The 25,847-nt window shown below is 43.5% G+C and overlaps 1 protein-coding gene across 1 annotated transcript; it reads right to left on the bottom strand.

Moving 5' to 3' along the window:
- Positions 1-471: 471 nt before the first annotated feature.
- On the bottom strand, positions 472-13,789 carry Ppic (peptidylprolyl isomerase C). Its single transcript, XM_052155851.1, has 5 exons — positions 13,597-13,789; positions 7,432-7,545; positions 6,971-7,064; positions 5,163-5,347; positions 472-1,231 (listed from the first exon to the last, which is right to left on the bottom strand). Exons 1-5 carry the CDS (start codon positions 13,711-13,713, stop codon positions 1,103-1,105), a joined length of 639 nt encoding a protein of 212 aa, XP_052011811.1. The 5' UTR covers positions 13,714-13,789; the 3' UTR covers positions 472-1,102.
- Positions 13,790-25,847: the final 12,058 nt, after the last annotated feature.

The following is a 25,847-nucleotide window of genomic DNA, read 5'->3' as shown; positions in this document are numbered from 1 at the left end:
GATGATAGTCTAAATCGGTGGTTCTCAGTCTGTGAGTCACAACCCCTTTGGGAATGGATCTCATATCAGATATCCTGGATATCACATATTTACATTACAATTCATAATAGTAGCAAAATTATAGTTGTGAAGTAGCAGTGAGAATAATTTTATGTCTGGGGAACTATTAAAGAGGCACAGCATTAGGAAGGTTGAGGGAAATCTGGTGAATGATCAATTTATATTTTTGGTTAAAGATTCTGTGCCTCCTCATCTCTGGTGCTCTTCCAAAGGACCCAGGGTCAATTTCTAGCACACATACAGAGGCTCACAACTGTCTGTAAATCCAGTACTAGGCAGGGGTGGGGTGAGGTCTGGTGACTCTTCATGGGCTCTATACACACTATACACACATGGTGCACAGACATACATGCAGACAAAACATCTATCACATAAATATTAAAAAGAAAGTAAAAGTCTTGCAAAAAAGTCAATTCCTTTAAAAAGTATTTAATATAAAGAACACCAAAGCCACAGACTGCTGATGATAATACAGCATATGATACTACTCAAGTTTCCCTTTATCTAAACAAGAATTATTTGAACAAAAATTGCTAACCCTCATTATAGTCACCTTGCTCAAACAAACCCTCCTGTCACCCAAATGGGGACCACAAGGAACCGTGTGAAACTAAACAAGACCATGTTTGTAAAAAAATAAATAGCCAATGCAAAGTTGTTGTTGTTGTTGTTGTTGTTTTTGAAAATAGCACCATTAGAAAAGAAGGATATGTTGTGCAATTTAAAGTACCTGAGCAGGACTTTGATTTTTATTGTTGTTGGTATGGTTTGTTTAACACAGACAAGGCTAGCCTCAAACTCACTATGTAGCCAAGGCTGGCATTGAACCCTGATCCTTCTGCCTGTCTCTCCTAAATAGTGGGATGACAGGTGTTTGTCGAAACATCTGACTGTGTGGTTGATTTTTAAATCTTCATTGCAATCTAGACTGAGAGAAAATTTTTTAACTACAACTTTAAGTAACTAAAGAGTCAAGACAGCTGGTGGATCGCAGAAGCGCACATGGACCAGCCAGTATGTTCCCTGTTTTCCACCATTTCTGTCACCAGTCAGGGACCTCAACCACAAAGGGTGTTTTCACATCTATCTTGCCACTGTTGACGATGGTGCAGTCAGTAAACGGGCGGTCATGGTCGTCTGTTGCTTGAAGTTCAATGGAATGTACCACAGTCTGGAAAGAAAATAAACAGACCTGTGGCTCATCTGGGCTCGGCAGCTATGACAATTCACAGAAATAACCAGTCCAGTTCCAGAAGTGCAAATGGAAGATGTTTGTTTTTATTGTGCTTTTGAGACAGAGCCTTGCATATCAGGCTGGCCTAGAACTCACTACATCGCTAAAGATACCTCTGCTTCCACCTCCCAAATGCTGGGATGGCTGTTGTGCACCACCACACTGGTTGACGTGTCATGGTGGATCAAACTCCTGTATGCTCAGTAAGCACTCTATCAACGTGGATACAGCCCCAGCCCTGGGACCTACGTTTTATCGTTATAAAAGCCATGAGAGCTGAGGAGAACTGCTTTGCAAATAACTCCAGCACTCTTCTATCTGCTACTATCAGTCTTCAAAACAATGCAACCATGAGTGGAGCACCTAGGAGATTATCCTGGGATTTTACACACACATATATATGTAATATATATAATACAACTCACACACACACACATCACATATATACATATATAGTGTATATATGTGTGTGTATAGTGCATATATATATAGAGAGAGATATATATATGCACACACTATATATCTTGTATGCATATATATATATGCACACACTATATATCTTGTATGCATATATATATATATATGCACACACTATATATCTTGTATATGTATATATATATACAATCAATATCAATCCACTCAGGATAAGTCTCTTATTTCTCAGAAACCCAAATGATATACATTTTCCCATTTCTTTATTAATAAACATTTTATATTTGAGAAAGACTTAGCTAGTTTTGTATATACATAGCTCTGATAAAAGATATATCTATTTAACTGCTACAATTCATTGTGATTATTAGCATGGGATTGGTATCCTTTTTAGCTCTACCCTTACCCTAGTCTAGGCAGGCCAGGGCAGGCCAGATAGCATTTGGAAAGGTAGCCCAGGCCCTGGCCTCATTTCCTTATAGATGACCTTTACAGATGTCTAGCAGTTGCATCTGCCATGGGTGTAATTCAATCCCAAGTGGCAGGGGCTCTGGACAGCTTTTCAGGGCCATGGGCCTAAGGTTTACACTGAAGGACAGAGGACACTGTGACCAAGAAAGCCATTTCTGATGAGTTCTCCAGACTGTGGCTAAGTTCCTGGCCTTCGGTCGGGTGGAATCAGAACAGCAGTAGAAATGTGCAAGAGAACAGGTATTAGTGAGATGCTGGGTAAACTCAGGTGATAGAAAGCAACTCCCATGCAAATGAATCTCAGAGAAACAGGTTGGGGTGTTGTTCTGTGAGTGCCAACCTGACACAAACTAGTCACTGGGGAAAAGGAAATGTCAGCTGAGGAACTGCCTCTATCTGTGGCCATGTCTGTGAGACATTTTCCTCACTGTTGATTGATATGGAAGGCCTCAACCCACTGCAGGGCCACCCTTGGGCAGGTAATCCTGGATGCTGTGGGAAAGCAGAAGCAAGCCATGTAGAGCAAGACAGTAAGCAACATTCCTCCGTGGCTTCTGCTTCAGCTCTTGCCTCCAGGCTCCTGCCTTGAGTAGCCACCCTGACATACCTTGACGATGGACTGTTACCTAGAAGCCAGATAAATCCTATGCTGGCTAGTTTTATGTCAACTTGACACAAGCTAGAGTCACTGGGAAATCTTCAACTGAGAAAAGGCCTCCCTAAGAATGGGCAATAGGATAGCTTGTAGGGCTTTTCTTAATTAGTGATTGATGGGGGGGACCCAGCCCATTGTGGATGGTGGCATCCCTAGGTTGGTGGTCTTGAGTTCTATGGAAAAAACAGGCTGAGCAAGCCATGTGGAGCAAACCAATAAGCAGCACCCACCACGTCCTCTGCATCAGCTCCTGCCTCCGGGTCCCTGCCTCATTTGAGTTCCCGCCCTGACTTCCTTCAGAGAGAAACAGGAATGTGGAAGTGTAAGGCAAAGAAACACCTTTTTTTCCCCTCAATTTTGGTTATAAGTGTTTCATCAGACAAATCTTTTCCTCTCACAGTTGCTTTTGGTCAGTATTTTATCACAGCAACAGAGAAGTTAACAAGAATAGCTGGATACTTGGCAAAGGCTGAGAGCAGTTCTGGACATTTATAGACGAAATCCTGAGAGGTGAGAAGACTGAGGATTTTCAGAAATGGGTTATAAATTGGATATCTTCATTAATTTTCAATGAATAACTAGCAATGTAGTCTGGATCCTCTTAATATCGTATCTGATTAATCGTTTGTATATATAACTTAGTATGTGGACTGTGTCACATGAGTTCAGGATTTTGTGTTTGATCATTATTTATTATTGAGACAAATCTTGATATTTTTTTTTTTTTTAGCTTAGACTGACTTAGAACTTTCTGTATAACATAGCTAGTCTTTTTTTTTTTTTTTTTTTTTTTTTTTTTTTTTGGTTTTTTTTGAGACAGGGTTTCTCTGTGTAGCCCTGGCTGTCCTGGAACTCACTCTGCAGACCAGGCTGGCCTTGAACTCAGAAATCCGCCTGCCTCTGCCTCCCAAGTGCTGGGATTACAGGCATGCGCCACCACGCCCAGCCAACATAGCTAGTCTTAAAATCACAATGTTCCTATCTCTCTCTGCCTCTTTAGTATTGAGATTAGTCATATGCCACCACACTTGGCTATAATATTTTAATTTAATTTAACTTCAGAGAAAGAATATCACTATGTAGCTCTGTCTAGCCTAGGACTCACTATATAGACCAGGCTGACCTCAAATCCAGAGATCTTCTTGCCTCTGCCTCCAGAGTGTATTAGGATTAAAGTTGTGCACTACCTGCAGGCTAATACTTGTAATTGTGATAAGAAAAATATAACAAAAAAATTGTCATCAATCAATTTTAAGGACCATTGTATAGCAATATCCTTCATATTAAAACATGTTTTTATTCTAGGGATGGGGCTTCTTAAGACTCAGGAGTAAACATTCACAAATCTCAGAAAGTCCCTGAAATTTACAAGATTTACAAGTCACCTTCCCCAAGTTATACAAGGAATAACAACTATTGTAGGTAGAGGGAACTCTCAGGACAGTTGAACTGCTGGCAGGCCATGCAGAAAGCTCCAAGGTTAAAGCCTTTTTGAGTAGACACCCCTGTTAGGATGGGCTTTAAAGTGACGTAACTGCCTTTTAGTCGTTCATGCTCCTGTAAGTAAACCCTCACCTAGACTCCTATAGGAAACCCCCATAAATGCAGTGGTTTGCCAACTGGATTTCTGTACAGTCACTCCATTGGTCTGTTATCAGTGCTCTCTCTAGGGTGAATAGAAATTTGTCCATGTCTTCCCAAGAAAAGTCACAAAATGAATATATATATAGCTCTGTAATGTTTACATGCATGCAACCAGAACTTTTGTCAACCGGCAAAACCAAACTCTGTAGTCATTAATTACCTCCTTTATCCCTAACAACTGTCAATCTTATTTCTATCTCTATGAATTGACTACTCTAAATATTTCATATAATTAAACTCATACACTTTTTGTCTTTCTGTGACTGGATAAGTTTTCAAAATATTTGTAAATAGATGATAGATGATAGATCGACAGATAGATAGATAGATAATATACTTACATATATATATATACATATACATGTCATAGCATACATTCAAATGTTCTTACATTTTAATACCAAATAATATTTCATTGAATGCATATTTAGTCCTTGGTTTATCTGGTTACGTGTCTTAAATTAATTTCTTAAGTACCTAACGACTTCCATATCTGCTTTAATGCCTTTAGCAATTAAAATAATATGCCACATATAATTTGTTCACCTTCAAAAACCATCATATAATGGGTATCGAAGAATACATATGAAGATTAAATAAATCACTGATTTATTAATTATAACTATAAAGCTTTGTAAGAGAGAAAAAAAAGATATTTCAAATTACCATCCCATCCAGGACTTTTCCAAATACAACGTGTTTGCCATCCAACCAGGTGGGCTTGGTCAGGGTGATGAAGAACTGGGAACCATTGGTGTCTGGTCCAGCATTGGCCATGCTGACCCAGCCAATGCCATAGTGCTTCAGTTTGAAGTTCTCGTCAGGAAATGTCTCACCATAAATGCTCATGCCTGGGTGAGGCAAAAGGAGGGATGGCAGAAGATGTAAAAGCGAACTCTTCAGAGAAACGTAAGTCTTTCATGTAATCAGAATCCCACAGGTGACAAGACTGAGGATGGGCAAAGGCAAGAAGTGAATGTGTACAACAAAACTGACGAGACGTCAGAATCTGAACCAAACCAGAGCAGGCCCTTAACATGGCACAGGATGAAAGTCACCATGGCCTCAAGACAAAACTTGACCAAATGGGCCAGTGATTTCATTTTGAGGGAAGAAGGCGTCTGAAAGCAGGGTAGAAAGGTGTCTGAGCTATCCTGGTGGCTCTGCCTCTGCCACATGCTCAGGTGACTTTGGCCTCTGTCACTCGCATCTCAGCACCCAATCAGATAACCAAGCACTGAGCACATACATTGGTTTAACCCCACATGGATCCCACAGAACAGGCCTTCTCAGTCCTGGTTTTTGATGGGAAAGTTAGAGCAGAATTGCAACATCTGGCTCTCTGACTCCAAGCCCACTGAGGCTAGTCTGTAAGTGACAGGTGTGACTTCAGAGCCTGTAGGACATAGGATGATCAAATCTAGGAACACCCATGTCCTGGAGTTCTAATAAATTAGCAGCCACAGTGTGAGAGCCCTTTCCCCACAGCAGCAGTGTGGACTATGAGAAACCCCCATCCCACGTTCTAGTACCCCCAAGGGCCTGTCCTGAGCACTCTCCTGACTGTCTATCCAGTGATTACCAACCTCAAAACCCTAGCTCAGGGAGAAATACCAGAAGTGGAAACCAAATCCAAGAAGTTTAAAGCTGTTAGTCTAGGACATGGGAGGTGACCTGAGGAAGAGTCTGCTCAGAGAGATCTAAGGTCCAAAATGTTCTCTCTTCCAAACTCAGAAAAAAATTAACCTAGGATCCACCAAGCCACACACACACACACGTTCACACACTGAGCAGGGAAGGTAAAGAAGAAAATAAAAACAGAAGAGAAGGCAAAGTAAAACTGTCACTGTTCCTGCTGGACTCTGGTAAGAAAGCAGGCCTCAGAGGGCAGGCATGGGTGCCAGAGTCAGCTGTGGTTCCCTGAGGTGAGAAGTTGCAGCAGCAGGTGGGGCTGCTTCTATGCATGGTTTTCTGCAAACCTCATCCCCAGGAAACCAGAATGCATTCCTCTTTTCCACCCTGCACTTCATACCCTGCGCCACTTATAAAAAAAGATGTATTTATTTATTTATTTGTTTGTTTGTTTAATGTATGTATGAGTACACTGTAGCTGTCTTCAGATATACCGGAAGAGGGTGTCAGATCCCACTACAGATGGTTGTGAGCCACCATGTGGTTGCTGGGAATTGAACTCAGGACCTCTGGAAGAGAAGTCAGTGCTCTTAACCACTGAGCCATCTCTCCAGCCACCCTGTGCCTCTTTTGTAAGCCTTTTTTCTTGTTGTGTGGTGCTAGAGATGGAACCCTAGGCCATTTTGCAAGCTGGGCAAGTGTTCTACCACTGAGCTATATCCCTAGCTCTTTGTGGTTTTGCAAGAACCTTAACTCAGTCCTCAAAGTGTTCACGGTCGCAGCTCTAATGCTTTGAAATCAGCTGGGCAATTGGGAAGGGAGAAAGGCAAAGACCACGTCACCTCCAGTGCCGTCTCTAGCTGTGAAGTCCCCTCCTTGAATCATGAAGTCCTTGATGACACGGTGGAAGATGCTTCCCTTGTACCCGTAGCCTTTCTAAAGAGATGGGTTCAAGTGAATGCACAAGTAGAAGCAACTCACATTAAAAGATGAACAGTGTTTATCTGAAAGTGAGAAAAAAATGGAACAAAACAGGTACAGCACTTGACTAGGTTCTAGCAATTATGTACTGGAGAAAGTCGGTCATGAACTGGCCAAAATAATTGAACTATAGGAATCAACTAGTAATAGGAATAAGAAAATGAGCAGACTATTTTCACTTGATGTTTTTCTCTCCATTTCTAGAAGCCCTAGACATGAGTGCTTAAACAATTATAAGAAAACAAAAGTCTAAGATGTCACACAAGCATCTAATATATTAATTCTCATTTCTTTGAGGACAGGGAGTAATACTGGGACAGACCTCTCCTGTTGCCAGAGCCACAAAGTTTTCCACCGTCTTGGGTACCACGTTTCCAAAGAGGCCAATCACAATTCTACCCACATCTTTGTCTCCAATCCTCACATCAAAGAAGACCTGTGGGTAATTGAGATGCACAGTAGAAGGTCACCACATGAAAGAGACAAAAATCTGAGCTAAATCAAAGTTAAATCTGAAAATTGGCCCTCACAGGAAAACCTGCCCTTCAGTGTTTTCTGAGAGTCATGAAGCATGAGGCCTGTTAGAGTTGCGGAAACAACACTGTAGGGGCAGTTCATTCCCAAATATTCATTCAACAAACACTTATTGAGCACCACCTATGGGTGAAGCGGTGTGCCAGGTATGTGAGTCTGAAGCTTGATTCAGTGTGGCCAGAGTGAGCTTATAAAGTCTTCAATACATTACTCCCACCAAGCCCTAGGAAACACCACAGCTCTGAGCTCTGTTTCTCCCTGCTTCCCTGCTTTGTGGATGAAGAGGGGAGCAGAGGATTTTGTTCTTTAAAGAAGCAACACTCTTTACTATTGGCAGGAGGAGGAAAATGTTGAGAAGAGCGGACAAACTCGTGATGAATTCTCAGTAGACATCTGCTGTCAAGGAAGTAGCCAAGGACCACACAACACAACAGCAGTCCTTAGGAAGATGTGCTCGTCACATCCAAGAGCAGCAAGACATCAAACAGGTCCCCAGCAGCACAGCCAAGCTGTGCTTGGCTATTCACAAAGATCCTACAGATCCAGGTCCTATAAACTTCAACACTGGATTCAGGTGTCCTGTTCCCACTGTCACCCAAGTAGAATTTGTTCATTCTCTGTCATCTTAGAACAAAAGAAAGGTAACATGGCTAGAAATACAAGTCAGATATATTTATTTGTGTATTTATGTATTTATGTATGTATTTATTTATTTATTTGCAGACTAAACCTTAAAAGTTCTCTCGGCGTTTCTTTTTGAGAACTGTTTCACCTGGAGTGAAATTATACACATTTTGCTTCACAAATCACTATGTTCTGATGATTCAGAGACAGAAGACTTGAAAAGGCCACAGAGTCAAAGGGCATTCTATTAGCGAGTTTAGATTATACGAACCAATTTACTGTTTGAATGGGTAAAAAAAAAAAAAAAAGACATTCAAGGGATGGCTTTAAAAGATATAAGAAGGGTTGTCAAAGAAAAAAGATGCCTTGCAATCTAGAAAAATCACTAGGTAAAGACTGTCAAACCCGGCTCAAGGCGAGCGTTTCTGCCAATATCTCCGAACGCCTGTCACGGGCTGATGTGATATTTAGTGCTTTCTGTGGCATTTCCATTTCCATGTGGCCAAAACAGCCACTGTTTTATTATCATTTATATACAAGAGCTTTACTCGAAGAATGGAAGACCTGGCTCTTTGTGTGAGGCGTGGCAGAAGAGAAGAACCACCAGTGTGACCTGGGGACAAGAGGCTGCCTGCCCCAGCTCGTGTGAGTCAGGCAGTGAAAAGTGATTTCTCCACGGAAACGGGGTTTCCGTGCCCAGATGAGAAAGGAATGTGTTCAGTAACCAGGGGTGTGTTTCCAGCCCCATAAGAAAACCAGGGGTGTAATTTTAAAGAGACAGCCTGTAAGATAAAGGCTTGCAAAGCCTTCCCGACTTTTAAAATAATGGAGTAAATTCTTAGAAAGCAACCAAAGAAGGCAGCTGACTGACGGAGATGAAGAAAAAGAACCTGACACCCAGCATCCTCCGCAGTAAAATCACCTCAGCCCCGCTGATCTGCGCACAGCCCCGCTGATCTGTCTCTGAAATGTTTCTCCCAGTTGCCGTGCCCTTCAGCTCCGTGAGGAGGGTATAAAGAACCAGAGTAGAATATTCCCAATGCTAATGGAAATGACAAGGTCCAATCTTGTTGAGCCAAGGAATAGTTATTAAATACATTATTGTTATAATAGTTAATGAATATCTAACTAAGTAGAATAAAGTGGGCTCAGCGGGAGGCAGAGACAGGGATCTGTGTGAGCTCATGGCCAGCAAGTTACAGGTGTCAAAATAAAAATGAAAAGGACAAAGAAAAGTAAACAATAACCACAGCTGGTACAAGACAACATGTGAGCTGTACCCAAGTATACAGCATATGAAGTCCTAGGGGGCAGGAAGGGCTGGCAGAGGGCTCCCTGGAGGAGCAGGAGGCGAGCCTAAAGGGGGGCAACAGGCCCAGGGACAAGAGTGGACATATTTCCCTCACTTGACAGGACTTCCTGAAGCCAAGGCAGGCAGGCGGGACCCGTGCTCTGGGCGCTGAGTATCAGGGCAGCCTTTTTCATGGCTAGAGCAGGGAGCTGCTGCCAGAACCATAGGACAGAGAATAAATGTGGTGCTTGGAGGGCCCTGCTCTGCCAGGCAACAGAAAGAAGGGAAGCAAAAGAGGCTCGGGAATGGGCTTCATGTGGAGCCCAAGGAGAATCTGAGGCGCCCACACCAGCTGAAGAAAGAGGTTCTCGAACTGGGAACCACCTCCAGTAATGAATCCCCTCCCCGACTTGGGGGAAGCAAGTGGCCTGTTATCACTAATTCAGAGGAGGAAAGTGGGGGGAGGGAGGATAAGGGATGGGCCTAAGATTCCCAACTCAGAGTGTGGACATTAGAGTTTCAGTCCCAGGTCCCCTCTTGTTAATCTGTAACCTCTCATCTTAGCAGGGAGTACCTAGGGGATGGAAATAGCCCTTTCTGATTCCCAGATCTCAGCACAATGCCAACAGGAAGCAGACAACAGGAGGGGAGATAGGTGTCAGGAAAACCCTCCTTCCATGAGACTTGTCTCTGAATTTGCTGAAGCCCACTAGGCACACGGTCCAAGCTGGACAGGGAAGGGCTACAAAGCTCCTATCCCTGGGAAATAGAAAATACACTTACCAATGATGTTTTTAGTGGGAAGCTGGGCTTCAAAAGGAATCAGAGAGAGCATCATGGTATAGGATGGAGGCCACAGGGAGGACGGGAGTGGGCTCCTTGAAAAAGATGGTATTTAGTTTCTACACTATACTTAGTGTGTAGTCATCTCTAACACCCTCCTTTCCCCGGAGGCTGCCTCTGAACACTATTTGAAAATTACAGGGCGCTGAAGGTTTGAGAAGGTAGAGAGGAGGAATGTGGGGTTCGAAAGCCTGACCAAACAGAAGGTGGACTATCTGTGTCTGTCTACTTTCAGATTCGCCAAAGAATGGGAATTCGCCGACTTTTTGAGATGATTAAACTCAATGCCACTAATAATTAGCCATGGGACATTCAGTAACCTAAACTCAAGCTAGATTCCTCACCTGTAAGATGAGTGACAGTTGCTTCCAAACTCTGGTTTGGAATCCTACTAGGATTCACGGACAAATGCAGCAAGGGACCACAAACTAAACACTCACCTACTTTATCACACTTAATCTGCCAAACATCCATATTATATCCAGGGAGACACACAGCCTCCAAATATACACATAATATGGGAAACTTATCGTTTCCATGTACTTTCCATGGAAGAAGAAACAGAGTCTCACACAGTAGACAACCTGACCAGTCAGTCACCTGGCCACCACCTCATCCTGGCGTGACTAACATGTTGATTTTTATGCACTCTGTGCTGGCTTATGTGTGGAACCTATGGCATTTTCTGGAGGATGGATGCTGAGTCTGTGACCCAGAGCACCAGTGGGACAGGAGGCTGTGAGACAGAAACAGAGGCAGGATCCCCACTGCGTGTGTGGAGGAGCAGCACCCAGGCCTTTTCTTAACAGATTCCTAGCTTTAAATAAAGCCATAGTGAAAGAAAGGACTGTGGGTGAGAGTCAAAGGCAGTTGACCTACATTTCCATTCTAATGTCTCTATTTTCCACCTGTATCGAACTATTGTAACACATTGGTTAAGTCCCACCAAAGCAGATCTGTGAGAGACTCACCCACACCTCTGGCTGTCAGAACTTAGTAAGCTTGCTAGGTTGCCAGCTCTGAGAACCCAGGTCTCAGCAACTGTGTTCTATGTTCTAGACATTGTCAGGATGCCCCACTCTTTCCCCTGTAGCCACAGCCTTTTCTTTCTAGGCTCTCTGCTATCCTCAGGCTGCACCAGAGCCTGCAAGGACTGTCAATGACTTGCTCTGAGTTCTACCAATACAGTTTAAAAGCTCTCTGGTGAACCATCTCCAGCATAACTGGGGACACAGACTAAAGAATGACTCATTGCTAATCTGGAATTCCCACCTGCTAGGGCACCATACCCTAACTACCTCTTTCCCCTTCAACTAAGCTTTCAGCGAGTCCTGTTAATTATGCCTTCAATATCTACTTCAAATTCCTCTTCCCCATTCCAAGATTACCACCCCTATCCAAGCCACCATCTAAAGTCTGGCACGGAGCCCTGAAAGGCCTTTCACCTCACCCTTCAAAGTGACCACAGGAATGTTTATAAGAGGATATATGAAATTAAGTCATTTCCATGTGCAAACCCCTCTGGCCACTTTACCTTAGCTCAGTGTTTCTCAACCTGTAGGTCCCAACCCCCTTATCACAGATACATCAGATATCCTGCAGATCAAATGTTTACACCACAATTTTAACAGTAGCAAAATTACAGTTGTGAAAGAGCACCGAAAATCATTTTATGGTTGGGGTGGGGGGTCACTGCAACATGAGGGACTGTGTTGAAGGGTTGCAGCATTAGGAAGGTGGGGGACACTGCCTTAGAGTGACACTCAAGTCCTAAGAATGATGGCCTCGATGGTCACACGCTTTCTGTTCCTCGCTCATCCAACCCCATCTTAGGCCACTCTGCCCTCAGTGCCGCCCCAAAGACAAGCTGTCCTTCAGGCATGCTCTGAGACAAGAATGTCTTTCCCACCTGGAAACCTTTGCACAAGCAATTCCCTTTGGCACCAGAGCCGAGCCTTTCGCGGGCTGTCTTTTTCCTCATCGGTCAGCTGTTTTTAAATGGCACCCGTCCTATATCGGGCTCACTTCCTTTGCTATTTCATAGTTGAATGAACTTTATGTTTATGGTTTTATCTGAAATAGTATCTGTAGACTAAACAGGCTTTAGCTCTGTGGCTTGTGCAACCCAGTTTTTCGGTTTAGATACCTAGAAGATCAAGGGGCTGCCTGAGCATGGATGCTACTATCTATAATCATGCTGGCTTTCGGGTCTCAGGACAGTGGCTGGAGAGCCGGGCTCACTTCCCTCTCCTAGCTGGCTCATTGGTTGAGCCTGCTGTGGAGGATTTAAACCTTCTACTAGTCCTTAGCTATCATTTCCAGAGGCAACCTGGATTGGTCATTAAGACTGCTTTCTGCTGTTTCCACCCCGTTCCCAGACTGCTAGAATTTTTTTCCCTTGTAAGTGATCGTTACCCCAGAGCAGTAGTATTCTCCCCCTTTCTCCCAGCATTTTTTTATCCTCTGGTAAAACAGACTGAAATGGACCCTCAGCAGTGGAAACTGTAGGGCGTAAGTTCCTGGGAATTCCCCCACGTGCCTCTCTTAAGAGTCAGAGCCTTGTCGTGCTGCCTAAGGCTCAACCCGTGCCTACCACAAGGTTTAAAACTGTACCCTTTCCTCTTGGAGGGTGACGGTTCCTAAACAGAATGGTTTCTTCAGAGTACTCCTTGGGGGACCCAGGCTCTTCCCAGCGGGTGACATTCTGGGCAGGCAACTGGGCCTCCACTCCTCAGCCTGCCCCCTCCCTCTACATTCTTCCTGCTTTGTTCCACAACCAGGCCACGCCAAGGAAATACTCCAGCAACCTCCCTTCTAGAAGAAAGGCCCTGCGGGCACAGCGAGCTTGTCCCAGCTCCCAAGCTGCCCGGGTGACAATTCCGAACAACCGGCGCTGAGGATGGCGAAAGTTAGCCCAGTAGCCCCTGGGTGGTTCACTGATGTCTCCTCCCGCCTGCCGCGTGGCCACCTCTAAGCCCCCCACCCCCGCCCCAGTCCCAGCCAGTCTCAAATCCCAGTTAGACCCTCCTCCAGCTTCCACCCCCAGCTCCCGGCAGTCCCAGTCAGTACCCCACAAGTCCCCGCCAGTCCCCACTCCCGCCCTGCTTGAGGAGCCCCTTCTCTGCAACCCTGCCACAGCGGTCCGGTCGAGTGCCTGGCCCGCCAGGGGAGAAGTTGCTGTAGCCACTGGATCACCTTGTTCGTCACCAAGGGACCTCGCTTTCGGACGCCCGAGGACCCCGAAGAAGACACGAGGGCGCCGAGCCCCAGGCAGAGCACCGCGGGCAGCAGCAGACGGGGACCCGAGCTCATGGTGCTCGGTGGAAGAGGGGACGATGACAACCTTAGGCTCCGGGACTGTGGCTGGACTTTTAGCCGCCTGCGCCTGCGTGGTGGATGGGGCAGGGCGGAGACCTGGGGCGCGCTCCTCCCAAGTTCAAAACTGTGGCCGGAATTGGGGGCTCAGAGGGGGAGGCGCGAAGCAAAGTAAGCCTGGTGGGGCCACAGTGCTCAGAGAGCAGAATACAGACAAGGCGCCTTTGGGACCTGGATATCCGACCCCTGGGGAGTTCTGGGCGTGTTGCATCAAGTTTCTCAAGATGACTCGTAGGATTCAGTCTCCTGGAAAAACTTAAGGAGACTGAAGGATTTTGTGCGGGTGCTGACTCCGTGGCCTTAGCCACTGTTTTCTGGGAAGCCCTTACACAGGCCCTGAACAGGGACCAGATACAGTTCTGCCCTGCGAAAACAGAAGTACTCAAACTGGGCTGTGAGGTGAAACTGTAGGATGATTTTTTTTCAACAATCTTACGAATTAGGAAAATTAATGACGTGGAGAAATTCTCATTGCATTTTTAAAAATGAAAACAAACAAACAAACAAAATTCAACCCCCTCGTGTGCAAAACCACGTTGAAAGTCTGAACTTAACTCTGAAAATATAAAGCCAGCACTTTAAAAATTGGAAGAGATTGTTGAGTAGCAGATGAGCGCCTAGCAGGTAGGGAGCCCTGGGCTGGAGCCTTAGTGTCACATAAACTGGGGGGGGGGGGGGGGAGGGGGCGAGAGTACTGGGGGAGGGGAGTTGGGGAGGGGGTGCGGGGGCGGGGGACAACACTTGGAAGGTAGAGCAAGAAAATCAGAAGCTCAAGTTTATTCACATCATCCTCGAAGACAGCAAGTTCCAGGCCAACTTGGGCTACCTGAGACTAGAGGACACATTTGCAATAGCTGTGATGCTAAATATACACGTAATAGTTGTCTCTGTTTTTTCCTCATTTCTCAGATGTTCCACAATGAGGATATAAGTATTGTATAGCCTGAATAGGGTTATTTTTAAAACATTACATTTTGAAGAATGAATTCAGTAGAACATTTCAGTCTAATAAAATATCATTAAAATTAAATTTGAAATAACTAATGTTCCCTGTCCCCTCCCTCCCCAGGAGGAGAAGGAATCCCCATTGAGGAGCAAGGCTATCTCTCTGAGGCGACCCTGCTAGGTGACTGTACATATTTATCTGTGCTTATCTCTGCCTCTCTTATCTAAAGCAAACACCATGGGAACAGGGATCTTGGCTGTTTTTACATCTCCTGATGATTCAGGTCTAGCGCAATGCCTCGAATAGAATGATGAACACTGCCCAACGTTTGTAAAATGAATGATGTGTCTAATATTTTCTTTTGCTTTACTTTTTGTTTGTGAAATTTATCAGTGTTTTGTCATGTTCTATTGGTGCAATATGCAAAACGGGGACAGTTCGTTCTTTTGAAAATCATTTTCTTATTCTTAAATTATGTGTGTGCGAGGGGAACTCATCATGGGTAAGCGCATCATGAGCTATGACATTCATTTATCCCCACCCCCCATAAATAAAAAAATTAAATACAATTTAAAGTTTTAAAAAAGATGCATTAACGTTCCAAGTACTTACGAATGTGACCTTATTTGGAAATAGTCTTGCCAATATAGTCAAAGTTAAGGTAAGGTCACATTAGAGCAGGCTGTACCGTCTATCATAGGACTATTATGAAAAAAAGAAAAACACGGCCCCGAAGGAGGACATTGCGAAGATGGAGAAGCTGAAGGCTGGAGGAGACAGACTGCAGAAGCTCAGAAAGGCCAGAGACAGACTGCTACCCACAAAGCTAAGAGGCAGAGCGGAATCCAGAGCCCTTAAAGGAGACATTTTGATTTCAGACTAACCTCCAGAATTGTGAAGCCATATATTTTTGTTGTTTTAAGCGACCCAGCTTGGGGGAACCCTGTCACACAAGCCTGGAAACGCATTCCCTGTCTTGGTTCCAATCCCTCCCCCGCCCCAAGACTTTCAGCCTTTCTCCATTAATTATGAAATTTGCTGAAGGTACATTTTTTTCAGATTAATAAAATTCTTTGCTAACCCTAATTCCTGTTTCATTGTTGTTGCTTGGGTCTTGAGCTTGCTTTGAATTTTATCACATCATCTATTAAAGTCAACTGAAGCCATGGAGTGATTTTTTCCCCTTATTCTGATAATGTGATGATTCACGTTGACTTTCAGATTGTTACCAAACGTTGATTTCTAGGTAAACATATCCAACGTGTGTAATAATATTAGCTTTTTTACATATTAGTAGCTGTGGTTTATTGAATTTTTTTAAATTAACAAACAAACTTACTGAAAAAAAAGAAAAAGAATGGCCTTTTACCCTGAGGTTCAGGATAAACACGGTAAAGTATGGTTCTGGCTTTCCAATGCAGACTGCGTTGGTCATCCACTTGATGAACACCTTATTTTTAGGATTTGCACCTGAATTTATGAACGAGATGTGACTAAATGTTTTTCCCTGGGTTTCCTGTGAGTTTTTGAATCATGATTCCCGAAGTCCCTTGCTGTGGGTGGTCAGTGATAGTTATATTATAAAGGTTTGGAGAGGGTTCTCATTTCTCCTTCAAAGCGTCTGAGAAGTCTCTAGGCTCCAAGGTTCATTTATTATAAAGTTTCAAATTACATATTTGTAAGAAGTTAGTTTAACAATCACCTAAATTTTCTACTCTGTCAATTTCTACATAGAATAATTTTTAAAGAAGAATTTCAGTTTACACTTAAATATTCATATAAGATTGTATAAAATATCTCTGTATGCATTTTGTAGACAAGTAGGACCTATAAGAATGTTTTCTTTTTCTTTTTAACTTCATCAGTTGCTCTGTTTTTCCCTTTGAAGGCTCTGCCCAGGAAGCTGCTAAAAATATACATTTGATTGATACATTGTATTTAATTTATGGTCCCCTCTGCCCTTATTGTATCCTTTCTCTCAGTTTCTAGGCCCTTCTTTTACTTTTCTATCTTCTTGTGTAAGTTTGTGTCTGAGTGAGTTTGGCCTGCAAAGGTCGTTTTGAGCTGCTGTGTTTGTGTTGTGAAGAAGTGTCCTCTGCACAGGCGTGTGGCGCTTTGAATGAGTTCCCTGTGGTCTCAATTGAATACCTGGTCTCCAGTTGGTGGCACTGTGGGAGAGGGTTAGGAAGTGTAGCCTTGTGGAGGAAGTGTATCACTGGAGCTTGGCATAAACATCTATTCTATTTTTCAATCTTCTTTCTCTGCTTCCTGCTTACAGTTCAAGATATGAGTGCTCTGCTTTTTGTTGCCTGGAGACCTGCTGTCTCCATTCTCCCATCCTGATTTTAACCCTCCAGCACCTTAAACTTAAATAAGCCCTTTCTCCTGTAAATTATCTTGGTCATAGTATCTTATCACAGCAACAGAATGGTAACTCATACACTGTTCTTTTGTTGTTGTTGTTACATTGGATATTTTCTTTATTTACATTTCAAATGTTTTCCCCTTTCCAGGTCTCCCCTTTGGAAACCTCCTACTCCATCCCTCCTCCCCCTGACTCTATGAGTGTCCTCCCCCTCCACCCACTCCCATCTTCCTGCCCTGGCATTCCCCTACACTGGGGCATCAAACACCATCAGGCCCAAGGGCCTCTCCACTCACTGATGTCCAACAAGGCCATCTTCTGCCATGTATGAGGCCAGCACCTTGAGTACTCTAAGGTTGGTGGTCCAGTCCCCGGGAGCTCCAGGGGGTCTGTCCTATTGACACTGTTGCTCCCTGCATGGGGCTGCAAACTCCCTCAGCTCCTTCAGTTCCTTCTCCAACTCTTCCATCGGGGACCCTATGCTCAGTCCAATGGTTGGCTGCGAGCATCCACCTCTGTCTTTGTCAGGCTTGGGCAGAGCCTCTCAGGAGACAGCCATATCTGGCTTCCATCAGCAAGCACTTCCTGGCATTGTATATAGGATGGATCCCCAGGTGGGGCAGTCTCTGGATGGCCTTTCTTTCAGTCTCTGGTCCACACTTTGTCTCCATATTTCCACCTGTGAGTAATTTGTTCATCCTTCTAAGAAACACTGAGGCATCCACATGTTGGTCTTCCTTCTTCTTAGGCTTCATATGGTCTGTGAATTGATTCCTGGGTATTCTGAACTTTTGGGCTAACATCCACTTATCAGCGAGCACATAGCATGTGTGTTCTTTTTTCATACAGTGTTCTTAATTACCAAGCCATTTCTCTGGCCCCTACCTTCACTTGTTTCAGTTAATACTGGAAGGAACCTGATGAGATGGCTCGGCAGGTAAAAGTGGATAAAGGCCCTTGCCACCAACCTTGACGATTTGACTTCAACCCCTGGATCACACAGAAGGAGAAAAGCAACTTCAATGAGTTGTCCAATTGCTTCCAAGGTGGCTATGACATTCTCTTTCTCTCTCTCTTTCTCTCTCTCTCTCTCTCTCTCTTTCACACACACACACACACACACACACACACACACACACACACACAAATGCACATGAAATTTTAAAGATTACAAATAAAATGTAAAAATAAATGTGAGAAGAAACCTAAGGCTTGTGTGTATGAAAAACTGAGCTTAAGTCAGGCCTGGCGGTGCTCACCTTTAATCCCAGCATTCGGTAGGCAGTGGCAGGCCGATCTCTGGAGTTTGAGGCCAGCCTGGTGTGCACAGGAAGTTCAGACATAGCTACATAGCACAGCAAAGTAAGGTTAGCCAGAGTCACATAGTGAGACCTTGCCTTAAACAAAAACCTTGAGCTCAGCGCAGGTCGGTTACCTTTTGTAATAGCAGTAAATGACAGCAGGAGTTGCCTTTACTTCCCTTATGCTTGATGTTTTGGCTTCTCACAAAGACTGCTGCTCTTTGATGTATTAATCATTTGTGTATCAAAGAGTTCACTTTTATTGTATTTACTGTTTTATTTCCTATACGTCAGGAGCAAGTTGAAGATTTCTGCTATTTCTAAAATAAATGTTACCCACTGTCTTAGGGTTTCTATTGCTGTGGTGAAACACCATGACAAAAAAGCATGTTGGGGAGGAAAAGGTTTCGTTCAGCTTATATTCCCACATTGCTGGTCATTATTGAAGGAAGTCGGGATAGGAACTTAAACCGAGCAGAAACTTGGAGGCAGGATGTAATGCAGAGGCCATGGTGGGGTGCTGCTTACTGGCTTGCTCCCCATAGCTTGTTTAGCCTGCTTTCTTTCTTTTTTTTTTTTTATTGAATATCGATTTCATTTACATTGCCAATGGTAAAACCTTTCGCAATATCCCCCCTCCCCTAAGACTTCCAACCCTTCCTCCTCCTCCTTCCCTGTGCCTCCATGTATATGCCCCTTCACCCAACACACTCCCTCCTCCCTCCCTTGGTTTCCCTTTGTTGGGGCCTCTGTTGAGCCTTTATCTGACCAAGGACCATCCTCCCACTGATGCCCAACAAGGCATTCCTCTGCCACATTTTTGGCTGGAACCATGAGTGCCCCTTGGTTGATGGTTCAGTCCCTGGGAGTCTTGGGGCGTCTGGGTGGCCGAAATCATTGTTCTTCCCATGGGGCTGTAAAACCCCTTCAGCTCCTCTGGACCACCCTCCAGCTCCTCCATTGGGGACCCCATGCCCAGTCCAATAGTTGGTTGCTAGCATCTGCCTCTGTATTTGTAAGGCTCTGGCAGGGCCCCTCCAGAGATAACCATGGCATGCTCCTTTTGGTATGCACGTCTTGTCATCCATAAAAGTGTTGGGTTTTGGTGACTGTTTATAGGATGAATCCCCAGGTAGGGCAGTCTCTGGGTGGCTTTGACTTCAGACTCTGCTCCACACATTGTCTCCCTTATTGCTCCTGTGAGTATTTTGTTCCCTTTCTTAGAGGAACCAAAGCACTCTCACTTAAGTCCTTCTTCCTGTGCTGGGTGAATTGTAACTTGTTTATTTTGAGCTTTTGGGCTAACATCCACTTATTAGTGAGTGCATACCATGTGTGTTCTTTTGCGATTGGGTTGCCTTGCTCAGGATGACACTTTCTAGTTCCATCCATTAACCTGCTTTCTTATAGAACCCAGAACTACCAACATAGCACCACAATGGGGTGGGCTCTTCTCTATCCATCATTAAGAAAATGCCTTACAGCTGGATCTCATGGAGGCATTTTCTCAACTGATGCTCCATCCTTCTCTGATGACTCTAAACTGTGTCAAGTTCACATAAGACTAGCCAGCACACCCACAAAAGTAAACCCAATATCATTTAGAACTCTATATTTTTTCTACTGTATTGAATTTCTCCCTCATTTATAGAAGTAACATCTTAGTTAATTCAAATGTTATCTTCGTTTCAAACTACAGTGGAACTGACACAAATATATTTGCTAAACTAATTTTTGCCTAGTTAATGCCAAAGGCCCCTGATAACTACTAGGTGTGTGACGAGCTTTTTAAACTGAGGAGTCTTTTAGCTGTTAGGCTGAGGAGAGTTACAGTCACCTAAGATCACTAAGAGTCTCTGGGAACTACTGGCCAGGACCTGGGATTACAGTGATGTTGGGGATTAGTTCTAATGCTCTTTGTTTATTTCATCGGCTCCCCAAAACTGCATTTCCAGACCTGAGGTTCCCTGCCCACAGCTGGCTTCAATTGATAATAAAGAATTGCACACAGCCAATGGTTGAGCAGAAAGCTGGAGGTGGGACTTTTAGATTGTGCAGGTGAGGGGTATGGGAGAGAGAGGAGAAATGGAGAATCACCATGACTCAGAGGGAGAAGGATCAGAAGCTCCAGGAAAACAAGTAACTGGCCATGTAAGAATTCTGGAAATTGGCTCTAGCGGCCACTCCCAATTGGGTCCAGGGTAGCAGAGATAACATGTTGATTTAGCAAGCTGACTCTGGAAAGTTGGAGGGGAGAATTTATGCAAACCGTGGGGAGGGTAGAAATGACCTGGCATAGTCAAGGCATATCAAAATCAGCTGCTTTTTGTGCCTTTCATTGTGAATCCAGAGAGCTCTTGGTCAGTGTGCTCATTCGTTCATGTAACTTGCTGGGAACCAAAGCGGTTTAGCTAATTCACTACACAGTAGCATTAGTGGCTTGTCCTTTGTCCTTATATTTCCCATACACAACATATTTCTTTCTGGAGCTAATAATATCTATAAATATACCTCACCCCACCCACACCTTCACCCCCTTCAGGAGATGCCCTGGTCAAACTTTCAGGGGTAAAGTATTTTGTTGTTTTCTAGAGACAGGGTCTCTCACATACCTCAGGCTGTTTTTACCGGGTAGCTGAGGATCTTCCTGGACTTTTTCTTTTCCTGTCTCTACCTCCCAAGTCCTGGGATGTAGGTGAACAGCACCATTCAAGTTTATGTGATCAAACTCAGAACTGTATATATTCCAGGAAAGCATGACAAAAAAAAAAAAAAAAACCTTTAAGAAATTAAAAACAATTTTGCTTTAATATGTCTGCCAGGACATAACTGCCCCCTACTCTGTGTGTGTGTGTGTGTGTGTGTGTGTGTGTAGAGGTGTGTAGGCTTAAAATTGGCATTAAGTGTCTATTTCTAAACTGCCTCATCTTGTATTTTAATGTAGGGTCTGTCACTTACACTATAGCTCACCGGTCCCTTTAGAATGGCTGGCCATCAAAGCCCAGCGGTGTTCCTGCCTCTGCTTCCCAACCCTGGGACTGCAGGGGTAAGCTGCTACTCCTGGTTCTTTTTGTGTGTGCTAGGGATTTGCACCCAGGTCGTTGAGCTTGTGTGACAAAAACTTTATTAAGATTATAATTATTGGCTTCTGGGCGGCCAGAGGGGAGAAGTCAGTGTGCTCAGGTGAATCCAGCACGCCCCAGCAGGAGCCTTCAGGCACCTGCTTTGGGATCTGAACAGCCTGGACCACAGCACTCGGTCTCCAGGAAGTGCGGGAGACCTGGTGTGCACCCAGAGGCAGTCTGGGAGCTCACAGCACAGCTCATTCCTGTAGCACAGAGCTTAGGCTTCAGTCCTGAGGCCTCTGGCGGTAGCCCTCAGACCTCTGCTTCCAGATCCAGATCAGCCTGAGCAGCAACACCACATCTCCAGGTCCTGAAAGAGGCAAGTGGGGCTTCTGGGCGGCCAGCGGGGAGAAGTCAGTGTGCTCCAGTGAATCCAGCCGGCCCCAGCAGGAGCCTTCAGGCTCCTGCTTTAGGATCTGAACAGCGCTCAGTCTCCAGGCAGTGCAGGAGGTAAGCTGTGCACCAGAGGCCAACTGGGAAGGGGCAGCTTGCACTGGTGAGTCCAGCACTGACAACACCAACTAACACCAGTGAGAACTAGATGGCAAAAGGCAAACGCAGGAACGTCACTAACAGAAATCAAGGCAATATGGCAACATCTGAACCCAATTCTCCGTTACCAGCATGTCCTGGATACCCCATCACACCAGTAAAACAAGATTTGGATTTAAAATCACTGGTCATGATGCTGGTACAGGAACACATGAAGGACATACTTAAAGAAATTCAGGAGAAAATGGATCAAAAGTTAGAAGCCCTTGCAAGGGAAACACAAAAATCATTGAAAGAAATCCAGGAGAATACAAAAGCCAATAATGAGGAAACACAAAAAAACACTTAAAGAAATACAGGAGAACTTTGGTCAACAGGCTGAGGTCATAAAAGAGGAAACACAAAAATCTCTTAAAGAATTACAGGAAAGCACAAACAAGCAAGTGAAGGAGCTAAGCAAAACCATCCAGGATCTAAAATCAGAAGTAGAAACAACTAAGAAAACTCAAAGGGAGACAACTTCGGAAATAGAAAGCCTTGGGAAGAAATCAGTGGACATAGATGCAAATATCAACAACAGAATACAAGAGATAGAAGAAAGAATCTCAGATGCTGAAGATACCATAGAAACCATGGACTCAACAGTTAAAGAAAATGCAAAAAGCAAAAAGCTTATAACCCAAAATATCCAGGAAATCCAGGACACAATGAGAAGACCAAACCTAAGGATTATAGGCATAGATGAGAGTGAAGATTTACAACTTAAAGGGCCAGCAAATATCTTCAATAAAATTATGGAAGAAAACTTCCCTAACCTAAAGAGAGAGATGCCCATGAATATACAAGAAGCCTACAGAACTCCAAACAGACTGGACCAGAACAGAAATACTTCTCGTCACATAATAATCAAAACACCAAATGTTCTAAACAAAGAAAGAATATTAAAGGCAGTAAGAGAAAAAGGCCAAGTAACATATAAAGGAAGACCTATCGGAATCACAACAGACTTTTCACCTGAGACTATGAAGGCTAGAAGATCCTGGGCTGATCTCATGCAGACTCTAAGAGAACACAAATGCCAGCCAAAAATACTATATCCAGCAAATCTCTCAATCACCATAGATGGAGAAACTAAGATATTCCATGACAAAACCAAGTTTACCCAATATCTATCCACAAACCCAGCCCTACAAAGTACAATAGGAAGAAAACACCAATACGAGGAGGGAAACTTCACCCTGGAAAAAGCAAGATAGTAACCTTTCATCAAACCCAAAAGAATTTAACTAATCAAATTTAAAAAATAACGTCAAAAATGACAGGAAGTAACAATCACTATTCCTTAATATCTCTTAACATCAATGGACTCAATGCCCCAATAAAAAGACATAGACTAACTGACTGGATATGTAAACAGGACCCTACATTTTGCTGCTTACAGGAAGCACACCTAAGGGTCAAAGACAAACACTACCTTAGAGTAAAAGGCTGGAAGACAATTTTACAAGAAAATGGTCTCAGGAAACAAGCTGGACTAGCCATTTTCATATCAGATAAAATTGACTTTCAACCCAAAGTCATCAAAAGAGACTCTGAGGGACACTTCTTGCTGGTCAAAGGAAAAATACAACAAGAAGAACTCTCAATCCTGAACATCTATGTTCCAAATGCAAGGGCACCCTCTTTCGTAAAAGAAACTTTATTAAAGCTCAAAGCACACATTGCACCTAACACAATAATTGTGGGTGACTTCAACACTGCACTTTCCTCAATGGACCGATCAGGAAAACAGAAACTAAACAGGGACATAATGAAACTAATTGAAGCTTTGGACCAATTAGATTTAACAGATATATAGAGAGCATTCTATCCTAAAGCAAAAGAATATACCTTTTTCTCAGCACCTCATGGTACCTTCTCCAAAATCGACCATATAATTGGTCACAAGACAGACCTCAACAAATATAAGAAGATCGAACTAATCCCATGCCTCCTATCAGATCACTATGGAGTAAAAGTGGTCTTCAATGGCAACAAAAACAACAGAAAACCCACATACACGTGGAAATTGAACAATATTCTACTCAATGATACCTTGGTCAAGGAAGAAATAAAGAAAGAAATTAAAGACTTTTTAGAACACAATGAAAATGAAGACACAACATACCCAAATCTATGGGACACAATGAAAGCAGTGCTAAGAGGAAAACTCATAGCCCTGAGTGCCTCCAAAAAGAAAATGGAGAGAGCATACATTACCAGCTTAATGACACACCTGAAAGCCCTGGAACAAAAAGAAGCTATTTCACCCAGGAGGAGTAGAAGGCAGGAAATCATCAAACTCGGGGCTGAAATCAATCAAGTAGAAACAAAGAGAACCATACAAAGAATCAACAAAACCAGGAGCTGGTTCTTTGAGAAAATCAACAAGATAGATAAACCCTTAGCCAGACTGACCAAAGGGCACAGAGAAAGTATCCAAATTAACAAACTTAGAAATGAAAAGGGAGATATAACAACGGAAACTGAGGAAATCCAAAAAATCATCAGATCCTACTACAAGAGCCTGTACTCAACACAACTGGAGAATCTGGAGGAAATGGACAATTTCCTTGACAGATACCAAATACCAAAATTAAATCAGGACCAAATAGATCATCTAAACAGTCCCATAACGCCTAAAGAAATAGAAGGAGTCATAGAAAGTCTTCCAACCAAAAAAAGCACAGGACCAGATGGTTTCAATGCAGAATTCTATCAGACCTTCAAAGAAGAGTTAACACCAATACTCTTCAAACTATTCCACAAAATAGAAACAGAAGGAAAACTACCCAATTCCTTCTACGAAGCCACAATTACGCTGATACCAAAGCCACACAAAGATCCAACAAAGAAAGAGAACTTCAGACCAATTTCCCTTATGAACATCGATGCAAAAATACTCAATAAAATTCTTGCCAACCGAATCCAAGAACACATCAAAACGATCATCCACCATGATCAAGTAGGCTTTATCCCGGGAATGCAGGGTTGGTTTAATATACGGAAATCCATCAATGCAATCCACTACATAAACAAACTCAAAGAAAAAAACCACATGGTCATTTCATTGGATGCTGAAAAAGCATTTGACAAAATTCAGCATCCTTTCATGCTTAAAGTCTTGGAAAGAACGGGAATTCAAGGGCCATACCTAAACATAGTAAAAGCAATATACAGCAAACCGGTAGCCAGCATCAAACTAAATGGAGAGAAACTTGAAGCAATCCCATTAAAATCAGGGACTAGACAGGGCTGCCCCCTCTCTCCTTATCTTTTCAATATTGTACTTGAGGTACTAGCTCAGCCAATTCGACAACATAAGGAGGTCAAAGGGATACAAATCGGAAAGGAAGAAGTCAAACTATCATTATTTGCAGATGACATGATAGTCTACCTAAGTGACCCAAAAAACTCCACTAGAGAACTCCTACAGCTGATAAACAACTTCAGCAAAGTGGCAGGTTATAAAATCAACTCAAGCAAATCAGTGGCCTTCCTATACTCAAAGGATAAGCAGGCTGAGAAAGAAATTAGGGAAATGACCCCCTTCAAAATAGCCACAAACAGTATAAAGTATCTTGGGGTGACTCTTACCAAACATGTGAAAGATCTTTACAACAAGAACTTCAAGACTCTGAAGAAGGAAATGGAAGAAGACCTCAAAAAATGGGAAAACCTCCCATGCTCATGGATTGGTAGAATCAATATAGTTAAAATGGCCATTTTGCCAAAAGCAATATACAGATTCAATGCAATACCCATCAAAATCCCAACTCAATTCTTCACAGGGTTAGAAAAAG

This window comes from Apodemus sylvaticus, chromosome 13 (genome assembly GCF_947179515.1).
Source record: "Apodemus sylvaticus chromosome 13, mApoSyl1.1, whole genome shotgun sequence".
NCBI lineage: Eukaryota > Metazoa > Chordata > Mammalia > Rodentia > Muridae > Apodemus > Apodemus sylvaticus.
This window is presented reverse-complemented; position numbering and strand designations above follow the sequence as displayed.